The 11,721-nt window shown below is 41.9% G+C and overlaps 1 protein-coding gene across 3 annotated transcripts in view; it reads left to right on the forward strand.

The window, feature by feature from the left end:
* Positions 1–11,400, forward strand: part of OMA1 (OMA1 zinc metallopeptidase) — a 163,814-nt gene extending 152,414 nt beyond the window's left edge. For 2 of the 3 annotated variants that reach the window (XM_077955509.1, XM_077955518.1), the window contains exon 9: positions 6,841–7,865. In XM_077955509.1, the coding sequence (XP_077811635.1) occupies positions 6,841–6,843 (3 nt within the window). In that variant the 3' untranslated portion in view covers positions 6,844–7,865. Of the gene's footprint in view, positions 1–6,840; positions 7,866–8,862 lie in introns of those variants that run through there. The other variant, XR_013401597.1, reaches the window with a different exon arrangement.
* The last annotated feature ends 321 nt before the right edge of the window (positions 11,401–11,721 follow it).

Here is an 11,721-nt window from a genome sequence, read left to right on the forward strand (position 1 = left end):
AGCTTGTTTTTGGTCTTTTGTAGTAAAAGTAAGATGCCAGAAAAGTTGAGCTTATCTTTCTTGCACTCAACTCTGTGCTTAGCTCTTCTTCCTTCCTGCCTGCCCTGCTAACTAATGTTAACCCCAGAACCATAATCTGATGCAGCAGCAACAGCCCTCCAAAGAATTTTCTATCAGCTTTCTTTTGTAGACCCACTCCATCAGATGCATGTGCCTGGCTATGCATATTCCTTCATGAATGCCCACATGCCCACTCAATCTGGTATTTCAAGAGGGCGGCTTAGTGACTTTTGATTTCCCATCTCCCTGTTTGGGTGCTTACTTATCCAGTTTCTACTACAGTTATAAAATGTGTTAATTCTACAACAAATTCATATTTTAGGATATTCATAGAGTTTCAGCTTTCCTGATTGAATCTTGGCTGATACGGGATGGGGGGACATTCTTACACATACTGCAAGAAGACACTAACGGGGTGGATGTCAAAGGAATTTGGGTCACATGGTCTTGATGTCGTATAAAGACACAGGAATCAGGTCAAATAAAGAGATTAGGGTTAGGGTAGAGTTTGAGGCTTGAAAATCTTGGAAAAGCTCTAGAAAATGGTACAGTAAGTGGAAGACAGAGTTGAGAGAATCTTTTTGTTGAAAAGCCAAGGAGTTGGAATGTGTACTGGAGGAATGTAAAAGGAAGGAGGCCCGAATTCAAGTCCTGGCTCTACCCCTTCTTAGCTCCATGGCCTTGGATAAGTCACATATTTTCCTCCCTGTGGTTGCTTTTGCCTATTTGTTCTCCCTCCTCCTCTGCTCTGCCCTGTATTTTAGGAAACTACATTCCCAAGCTCTCATGCCATCTGGCTTCCAAATAGGCCTGGTCAGTGCATGGCACTAGTGGAAACCTGGAGGAAGGAGAAGGGACACAGTCTGGCTATTGCAGTCTCGCTGTTCTGCTCCACGGCTTTGACTCTGAGTAGCCTTTTCCTTCAGATCCCGGCTGCTGGCTGGCCGGCAACTCTCTCCACAGCTGCTGCCCCAGCCAGCAGGCCTGGAAATGGTAGCAATTTCCTGCTGTACTACTCTGGGTTGCCACTTCTGCTTTTCCATTACCTGTGTAATGAGGCCCCTGAAGAGTTTTCCTCTGCTTGAAATACTCGGGTGGATTTAGTTTTCCTGGCTGATATATTCATCTGTATGATGGGACTGCTATTGCCTACCTCCCAGGATAATTTTGAGGTGACGAATGTATTATTATGACGAATGTATTATTATTATTATTATGGGGAGAAGGAAGGGAGGTAAGAGCTGCTCTATTAATTTAGGCACACTCCCCTGGGAGAACGACCACTGAGTGATTCCCACTGCATGCCAGACGCTTTCCATTTGTTATGCATTAGACTCACTACCTGTGTGACCCTGAGTGACTTGCTTCACCTCTGTGTGCCTCAGTTTCCTCGTCTATAAAGTAGGAACAATAAAAAGCCTACCTCACCTACTATTGGGAGGATGGGCTGAGATATGGTGTAAAAAAAGCCTAGAACAGGGCCTGGCATGTATGAAGCACTCAGTGTTACCTATAATTGTTACAAATGTGAGCATTTATTATTGCTTTTTCATTTTTGCTTCATAAAAAGCTAGAGGACACCAAGGAGCAGTGAAGTTATATGACTCGATCATCTGAGAGACAGTACGTTATAAGACTTGATTCCAGGTTCCCCTGACTCCACAATTGCGTTCTCTCCGCTGCTCCCCTCTTGGCAATGTCAGTTACATCGAATTGTGCAGACATAGGTCCACAGGAGCGGTGACTGCTGCATTGAGCAGGTTTATACTTCTTTGCTTCACCTTCCCCTCCCTTCTAGAGCCTCTATAATTAAACTCAAGTGAAACCAATGCAGGGCCCTAAGAACAGGATGGACTTGATCCTGGTAATAAGTCCCCTGAGAGGCCTTGGCTAGCAAAGGGGCAGCTGGAGGTTCACAGAGGAGGGAAGCTGATGGCTGGGGGTAGGGGTGGGGTAGGGTATGTGTGTGTGTCTTCTGCCTGGCAGATTCCCTCCACATCTGCCTTAGTAGGAGCTGGGTGCATTCTGGAAGCTTTTTATTACCAATAGATAGCTCTCAGCTCAGCTCTCCCTTCCCCCAGCCTCCCCTCAGCCTAAAATATATCGAGCTGTGTTAGAGGCAAAGTATATTTTCAGCCCTGCTAAGGCCCTCAGGGAAATGGCTACCATGGAGAGGAGCCAGGGAGCTACGTAGGACTTTGAATCCCCTTCTTGCCCCTGCCCCCCTTACTCCCAAGTGCTGCTGCCCGGCAGGCAGCTACCACCTCACGAGCTTAGTGATCAGCTCTGCTTCAAGGCTGGTTTTGACCTAAACAACCTCCTCCTTGGCTCTTTGCAGATCAGTGATTCTGTATCTTTAGAATTCAATGTATACCTGTAACCAACTCCTTCTCTCCTCCGCCCTCTCCTCTCTCCCCTGCCACCACTGAGCTTACTATTCTAGCAGACGAAGTGGAGAATACAAATAACAATAATGAATCTGTGCAGGTCAAACATACTTGTATCTGTTATCTCATTTGAACCTCTTGACAACCTCTGTGAGGGAGATGGACCCTATGAGGAGAAAATTAAGCCTCAGAGTGATGAAGTAATCTACTCTAGGTCATGTAAGTATAAGTAGAAAGTGACACAGCCAGGATTCAAACCCAGAACTCTTAATCCTATGCCATGCTGCCTCCTAAGTGGTTGACACTAATTTGGATGCTAAAGTGCTGGCCTGTTGGTGTTACAGGCAGTTCTTTTTTGAGATATGTTCTCACTCTGCTGATCAGACTAGAGTGCAGTGGTGTGATCATAGCTTACTGCAGCCTGGATCTCCTGGGCTCAAGTAATCCTCCTGCCTCAGCCTCCTGAGTAGTTGAGGCTATAGGCATGCACCACCATGCCCTGAAAATTAAGAAAATATTTTTAGAAATGGAGTCTTTGTATGTTGCCCTGGCTGGTCTCAAACATCTAAGCTCAGGCAATCCTCCCTACTCAGCCTCCCAAAGTACTGGGATTAGGGGCGTGAGCCACTATGGTGCAGTTCCTACTGTTCTGTAGTACTCTGTCAAAATAGGGTTTGGCCAAACAACTAGAAAGCACATGTTTTCATGAAGGACTGATGACCCTCCAGATCAGGACCTTGGACTGCTATTAGGGTCTCCTCTGCCCCCACTGAAAGCATTATCTACGTTTGTTGAGTGCTTCATATGCACCATGTCTTTTTCATTCGGAACTCCTCACAGCATGTATATTGCTATCATCATTTTGCAGTTGGGATCCTGTTTAAGATTACACAGCTAGTAAAGAGCAGTTATAGAATCCACACTCGAGCTTCTCCTGGTCTCTAGGTTACTTCAAAAGTACCTGTCTTTTCCTATTGTGCTATACTATATCATATTCTTTAATGACTCTGAAGGTAAAAAATTGCAGTGAAGAGCACTTCTCTTGTTGCCATGATTAGCACCTATTGTCAACTAGGATTGTACTTGGTTTGTGATGATAGAAACCTGACCACAGTGGCTTCACTAAATGGAAGTTTTTTGTTTGTTTTGTTTTGTTTAGTGAACAAAAGGGTATATGATCTTGAGCTAGTGCAACTGCCTGAGCAAGTAGTCATGCTCCAGGCTCCTTCTAGCTTCCTGCTCTGACATTGTAAGCATATGGCTTTTGTCTTTATGTTATAGGCTGGCTGTCTTATTTCGAAGCATCAAGGCTGCACTCCAGGCAGGAAGAAGGGTGAAAGATAGGAACTACATGACCATGGAGTTTGTCTCTTCCCATCAGAGAAACAGTAGCTTTTCTGGAATCTCTAATCAATAGTCTTTTACTTACATCTATTGGCTGAAAATGGTCACATGGCTATCCCTGGCTATAAGAGAATCTGGGATGTTAGTATTTCCAGGTAGGTGCATGGTCTCCTGAAACAGAGTTCTGTTGGTATAATGAGAGTGGTGTTGGAGCTCAGAAAATGATACCCCAAAATATAGTGAACTAGAGAAGCACTCTAAGGACTCTCTGATCTTCCCTTTCCTCCTTGTCTTTCTGATCTTCTCACCTTCCTGAAGCACCAGAAGGGACTCTTTCTGGAATTTCCTTATCTGACTAAGAAAGCTTCTTTCCAAAAGAAATGTAATTGTCTTAAGATTCCCTCCCTAGCACTCTCATCAAATAACCAGGAAAGATTAACCCCCAGAGAAGAGAAAACACTGGGAGTCCTCACCATGTCCAGGCAGACTTTTCATCTATTCTTCTGAGGGCAGCTCTGAAAGATTATCTGGGGAATTTTGTCTACATAATAAGACACCTTTGTTCACAGCAAAATTTTGCCCTTCACTTTCCCACCACCCCACTAAGAGCTCAGAGGAACTTTGTCTTAGGCCATTGTTCTTTGGGCTTATTTATTTTCCCTAAAAATCACTCACTCCTATACCCCTCCATTCCCCTTCCCCCATGAAAAAGAGCATATAAACATCTGTACTCCATTGGGTTATTGACTAATCATCCTCCTGTGATTTCCTTGTGATATGCATGTTAAATTCATTTGGTATGCCTTTTTCTCCTATTAATCTGTCTATTGTCAGTTTATTTTCAGCGAACCTTCAGAGAGTAGAGGGGAAGCTTTCCTTTGACCTCTGCAGTGAATGTATAGCAAGACCCAGCAGTGTTTGCCACCAGTTTGCACTGGACTGTACAGTAATGAGTTTCATAATCTCTTACCTTGACATGAGTTTTAAATTTCCAAAACACCTTTTTTTTTTTTTTTTTTTTTTTTTTTTTGAGATGGAGTTTTGCTCCTGTGCTCTTGTTGACCAGGCTGGAGTGCGATGGCATGATCTTGGCTCACCACAACCTCTGCCTCCTGGATTCAAGCGATTCTCCTGCCTCAGCCTCTCGAGTAGCTGGGATTACAGGCATGCGCCACCACGCCCAGCTAATTTTGTATTTGTAGTAGAGATGGGGTTTCTCCATGTTGGTCAGGCTGGTCTTGAACTCCTGACCTCAGGTGATCCGCCTGCCTCTGCCTCCCAAAATGCCGGGATTACAGGCATGAGCTACTGTGTCGAGCCCTCCAAAACACTTTTATGTGTGTTATTCCTTTTAATCTGTATGACAGCCTTCTAAAAGAGGTAGGGTATGGATCACCCAGGAGTTGTGCAGATCTGGCATCATATTTCTTTGTCTTAGGCCATTGTTCTTTGGGCTTATTTTACAAAAGAGGAAACTGAGGTTCAAAGAATTAAATGACTTGCTGAAAGTCATAGAACTAGAAAGTAGTAAGAACTGAAGTGGAGTTCAGTGTCTGAAGACTCACTGTGACTTTGGATAAGTCACTTAACCTCTCTGCTTGTTCTTTCACTTGTCAGATAGAAATAACAATTTTACCAACCACATAAGGTTGTCATGAGAACTCAATAACCCCTAGTCTTTGCGCATCTTAAGTGCTCATTAAATATGAGAATGAACATTTAATATACTCAAATACATTTTCCTTATCATCCCAAAGCAAGTTAGAACCTTTTCTCCAACTTACTATTTCTCATTAACCTTGAGTATAGAACTTATCAAACTATTTATACATTTTCCCCATGCACAAGCAATACTTAATTCCCGTTAAACTGAGAGGTCCCTGAGGGAATGTTTTGAGGGAACTCATTTCCCAGGGCTCATGTTTTACTAAGAGTCTTCCACTCCATTTCCTAGGAGGAAAGGATATTTGGGCAACACCTTTAACTTAACTCTTTGACCCTCTCTTACTGCACCTAAGGAAGACCTTCTTCCTTTCTTCCTCCTTTGCTTCCTTTATTTTAATGATATGAAAATGCTCCTTGATGGGTAGAGCTAACGTGCTATAAAACATGCTTTGCGGGTGTGAACAAAGCACCTTTCCCATGTAGTTGGCTGAGTATCTATTCCGTAGAGTCTTTCCTCAGTCAGATCTTAAGGGCTATGCTTGGTGGGAGGGGCAGGTGGTGGCATAGGAGGAAGCCTCACTCTGACATTTCATTCACACAGTGTTCACCAAGCAGCTCTACAAGCAATAATGTCGGTACCTTGATCTCCATTTGACTCCCTTGTCATTTTTCAATTGGTTCAGTACTGAGAAGCAGAAAGGTCTGATCATCATCTCAAAGCAACGCTTAACAGCAGAGACAGCAGCTTTCCTCCTCCTTTGCATCCTGGGTCCATTAGGACAATATCTGGGTTTAAAAATGAATGATAAAATGGATCATGAAAGTGAAAACACCTTATAAACTGTAAAGTTCTATTGGATAGAATTTATTAGTGTTACCACATGTTTAATAAAATTCTCCTGTAGCTGAAAGGAATAGGTTGGGTTTTGGATAGAATATAATCTCTTCGGGAGGTCTTGGCAGTGTGGTGGGGGTGGAGGATTGGAAGAAGGAAAAGGAAGAAAAAGTGATCTCAACATGTTTAAGCAATGCATATAAAATGCTTTTGGAAGGTGAATGAAACCTGGTTAGCAGGGGTCTAGTGAGCAAGCATACACATGCAAGAGTAACTCTAGGATAAAACATTAAGCAAATACTATGAAACTTACAGCTAGGAAAGCACCTAAAAGGAGAGAATTAATTTCTCTTTAGCTTTGTTGAGGCATAATGGGTATACAAAAACTGCACACCATAAATGTATACAATTTGCAGAGTTTGGACGTATGTATACACTCCTGCTACCATCACCACAATCAAGATAATGAAGCTGTGCATCACCGCTAAAAGTTTTCTTATGTCCCTTTGTTTTGTTTGTTGTTGTTTGTGTGTGTGCTTGTTTTTATAGTAAGAACACTTAACATGAGATTTACCCTCTGTGATGGTTAATACTGTCAACTTGATTGGATTGAAGGATGCAAAGTATTGTTCCTGGGTGTGTCTGAGGGTGTTGCCAAAGGAGATTAACATTTGAGTCAGTGGACTAAGAGGCAGAGTCACCCTCAATCTGGATGGGCACCATCTATTCAGCTGCCAGTGTGGCCAGAATAAAGCAGCCAGAAGAAATTGGAGAGAGCGGACTTGTTGATTCTTCCAGCCTTCATCTTTCTCCCATGCTGGATGCCTCCGGCCCTCAATCATCGGATCCCAAGTTATTCAGCTTTTGGACTCTTGGACTTAACACCAGTCGTTTGCCAGGGTCTCTCAGACCTTCGGCCACAGACTGAAGGCTGCATTGTCGGCTTCCCTACTTTTGAGGTTTTGGGACTTGGACTGGCGTCCTTGCTCCTCAGCTTGCAGACAGATAGCCTATTGTGGGACTTCATCTTGTGATTCTGTAAGTCCATACTCCTTAATAAACTCCCCTTCATATATACATCTACCCTATTAGTCCTGTCCCTCTAGGGAACCTTGACCCATACACCCTCTTAACAAATTTGTAAGGTACAATATTTTATTTTTAACTACAGGCTGTGTTGTACAGCAGATTTCTGGAACTTCCTTATTTTGGGTAACTGTAACTTCATACCCATTAAACAACAATTCCCCATCCCCTCATAACCACCATTCTATTGTCTACTTCTATATGACTCTTTAGACATCTTTTGTAAGATAAATTTGCAGTATTTGTCTTTCTGTGACTCACTTATTTTACTTAGCATAATTTTTTTCCAGGTCCATCCATGTTGTGGCAAATGGTAGGATTTTCTTATTTTTAAAGGCTGAGTAATGTTCCATCGTATGTATTTGGCCAACACATTTGTACCAAGTTGTTTAACATTGATAATCATTAGAGAAAGGCAAATCAAAACCACAATGAGATATTATTTCACATCAGTTTAGATGACTATTATTAAAAAAACAAAACAAAAATCACAAAAGATAACAAGTGTTTGTGAGGTTAGGGAGAAGTTGGAACTCTTGTCCACTGTTGGTTAGAAAGTAAAAATAGTGCAGCCTCTATGGAAAACAGTAATGCAGTTCCTTAAAATAGAGCTACCATATGATCCAGCAATCTCACTTCTGGGTATATATCCCAATGAATTGATATCAGGATCTCAAAGAGATACCTGCACACCCACATTCATTGCAGCATTATCCACAGTAGCCAAGATACGGAAACAACCCCATGTTCATCGACAGACGAAAGGGAAGATTAATTTTAACCTAGAGGTAGATGTGAGCATAGGGTCAGGGAAGTCTTAGAAAAGGCAGAAATATTTGAGCTGAGGTTAAAAAAAATGGTCATTTTAATAAGTAGTATTTGTTAGTAATAATAGCAACGACTATATTATTGAGTGTCATGTGTCAGATACTGTACTAAAAAAATGTGTCTGAAACCAGATGATGCTCATGGCAACTGTATGTGGTAGCTACAATTTTCATTGCCATTTTTTCAGATGACAAAAATGGTATTGGCAGAGAACATTTATCAAAGCCATGCAAGCCATAAAAAGGGTATAATTCTTGTATGACTTTTACCTAAGATATATTAAAAATCAACTTTGTGTTTACTGTTTTGGGGCCACTAGGAGTCCACTGTGAGTGCTGGGAGGGATTTGGGGGCACATAGAACTCTTGCCAGCCATCTCTCATGAGCTTATACTCTCTAGAGTCAGAAAACCTGAGTCTGAATCTTGACTCTGTCATGCACTTACTATATTTGATCCTTTTAAATAATTTAACCTATCTGTACCCAAGTTTGTTTATCTATATAAAAAGGGCATAATACTCTGCTCACTAACAGAGCTAATGTGGGATTAAATGAGAAAAGGTCCATGAATACTTTTTGTGTATAGTGAAAATACTGCTAGCTCATTCCTGTTCTTATGCTCTTGTAACTCTTTGCTATCTGTCCCTTGTGTGCTAGGTGCTGGATAAGTCCTCATTATACATTAGCACAAAGTCTTACAACAGATGCACCAGAAAGGAGTTATCTCTAACCTCATTTTATAGATGAAGAATTGAATGCTGGGAGAGGAGTGTGATCACTCAGGTGACATGTGACAGAGCTGGGTAAAACTCAGGTCTGTGTGGTTCTCATCTCTGTGTCATTTCTACCACACCAGTCCCCTACCAAGACAAGATGGTAAGTGCAACTGATATACAATACACAGCTCAAGGTCATTTTGCAGAAGACAGTTTGCCAAATGTCCTGTCTTCCAAATGAGCAATAGCCAAATTTACATGCTTCTTTTAAAAAGCTTTAAAGTGTATAGCAGTTTACCTGTGTTTTAAAAGCTTTCAAGATTTCCCATTTTTCATTGACCAATATCTATTTTGTCTCCCCAGTAGTATTTTGAAGAATATTCCAGTAGTTTCTGCCATAGTTCAGCAAATGGAACATGGGCTGGACGTCTGTCCCCACCTGCTCCCTCAGCTGGGAGCCCTTTCAGGGCTATGAATCATTCAGTCATATGTGATAGCACTTGGTGACATCCAAGTTGGCTTTGAGTAGTTTCATTTTTGCAGATTAGTCCATGTCACAGTGGGGTCTTCTGACAGTCAGATGGAGTTTGGACCAACTGTGGCTTATGCTGTGACTATTTCCCCAGCTGTATAATTGAATAGACACACTCAGGAATGAGCAGAATCCCCGCCTTGGCTCTCTAAGCTATGGAGTGAGCAAGGTAGGAAAGACCAAGCAGAAGCTCCTGGAACTTCCCTTCCACACCAAGATATGAAGAAAAAGCAGTACCCAGACCTGGGAGAATGATACAGATTTGTGCCATCTTTAGATATTTGAAAGATGCATTGCCTCCCCCATTTAACTTGCCTGCCACATTGTGTTCTCATCCTCCATCCGCGCTCTCTTAGTTGGGTTTCTCAAAGCAGAGCTAAAGTCAAAGGTTCAAATACAAATAGTTATTAGACCTTTCTTTAGTATCTATCTACTGTTTCTTTTTTGATAATGTCATTCAGTCTCACTTCTTTGATGGTGTCATTCATTCTTTTTTACCATTGATATGCTGATGACTCCTAAATTTATATTCCCAGGCTTGTCCTCTCTACAGAGCTTCAGAATTGTATTGTCCAACTGCCCACTTAACATCTCCATTCACAGTCTAAGGGTTAGCACCCACTTAACATGCCCAGAAAAGAACTATAAGCTGCAATACTCTACCTCCCAATCTACTATTCCCTATTTCAGTTATCCCCCAGTTTATTTTAAAACCTTGGAAGCATTCTTAATTTCTGTGGTTTGGTCTTCAAACTGTATCCTGAATCTGAGTACATTTCACCATTTCTGTATCTGCCACTGTACTTGAGGCTACAGTAGTCTTTCCCCTGAACTATTTACAATAGGTCCTAACTGGTTCTTGACTTTCATTCTTGCTACTCTATAATTTATTCTCTATACAGCAGCCAAATGTGCCTTTAAAAATGTGTATGAATTATTGTTATTCTCCTGTTCAAAACTCCTTAAGACCTTTTCATAATAGAGTAAAATCTGAACCCTAATCATAGTCTTAAAAGCCCTACTTGGCTGACCCTGGCCTACTTCTCCCATCTTTTTTTTTCTTCAACTTTTATTTTAAGTTCAGGGATGCATGTGCAGAGTGCACAGGTTTGTGACATAGGTAAATGTGTGCCATGGTGGTTTGCTGCACAGATCATTCCATCACCTAGGTATTAAGCCCAGCAGTCATTAGCTATTCTTCTTGAAGCTCTCTCTCCCCACCATTCCCCCTGAGACAGGCTACAGTGTGTGTTGTTCGCCTCCATGTGTGCATGTGCTCTGATCATTTAGCTCCCAATTATAAGTGAAAACACGTGGTGTTTGTTTTTCTGTTCCTGCATTAATTTGCTGACAATAATGGCTTACAGCTCCATCTATGTCCCTGCAAGGGCATGATCTCGTTCCTTTTTATGGGTTCATAGTATTCCATGGTGTATATGTATGACATTTTTTTTATCCAGTCTGTCATTGATGGGCATTTGGGTTGATTTCATGTCTTTGCTATTGTGACTAGTACTGCAATGAGCATATGCATCCCACCTTATTTTCTAATAAGTTGCTCCTTCAACTTACTCCATGCCCATCATGGTGTCCTTTTTAATGTTTCTCAAATCTACCGAGCTTATTCTGGCTTCAGAACCTTGTACTTCCTTCCCTTCTGCCTGAGATGTTTTCCTCTTAGACCTTTGAATGACACTCTCCTTCACGCTAATTAGCTATCTGCTCCAATGCCTATATTCTAAGAAAAGCTGATGACAACCTAAGAAATATTCATCTCTGCTGTCTCAGTTAGGGGACAGAATAACCTACTACATCAAAGAGATACAAATACATGCGTCCAGCATAATAGATGTTAATATCTTTCTCATTGAACAATCCAGGGCTATATTAGTCCATTTTCACACTGCTATGAAGAACTGCCTGAGACTGGGTAATTCATAAAGAAAACAAGTTTAATTGACTCATAGTTCTGCATGGCTGGGTAGGCCTTAGGAAACTTACAATCATGATGGAAGGTGAATGGGAAAGCGAAGTACGTCTTACGTGGTGGTAGGTGAGAGAGAGAGCACTGGGGAAACTGCCATTGATAAAACCATCTGATCTTGTGAGTACTTACTCACTATCATGAGAACAGCATGGGGGAAATTGCCCCCATGATCCTATTACCTCCCACCATGTCCCTCCCTCAACATGTGGGGATTACAATTCCAAATGAGGTTTGGGTGGGGACACAGAGGCAAACCGTATCAAGGGCCCATGAGGTATCTC

The sequence above is a fragment of the Macaca mulatta genome, chromosome 1 (genome assembly GCF_049350105.2).
Source record: "Macaca mulatta isolate MMU2019108-1 chromosome 1, T2T-MMU8v2.0, whole genome shotgun sequence".
NCBI lineage: Eukaryota > Metazoa > Chordata > Mammalia > Primates > Cercopithecidae > Macaca > Macaca mulatta.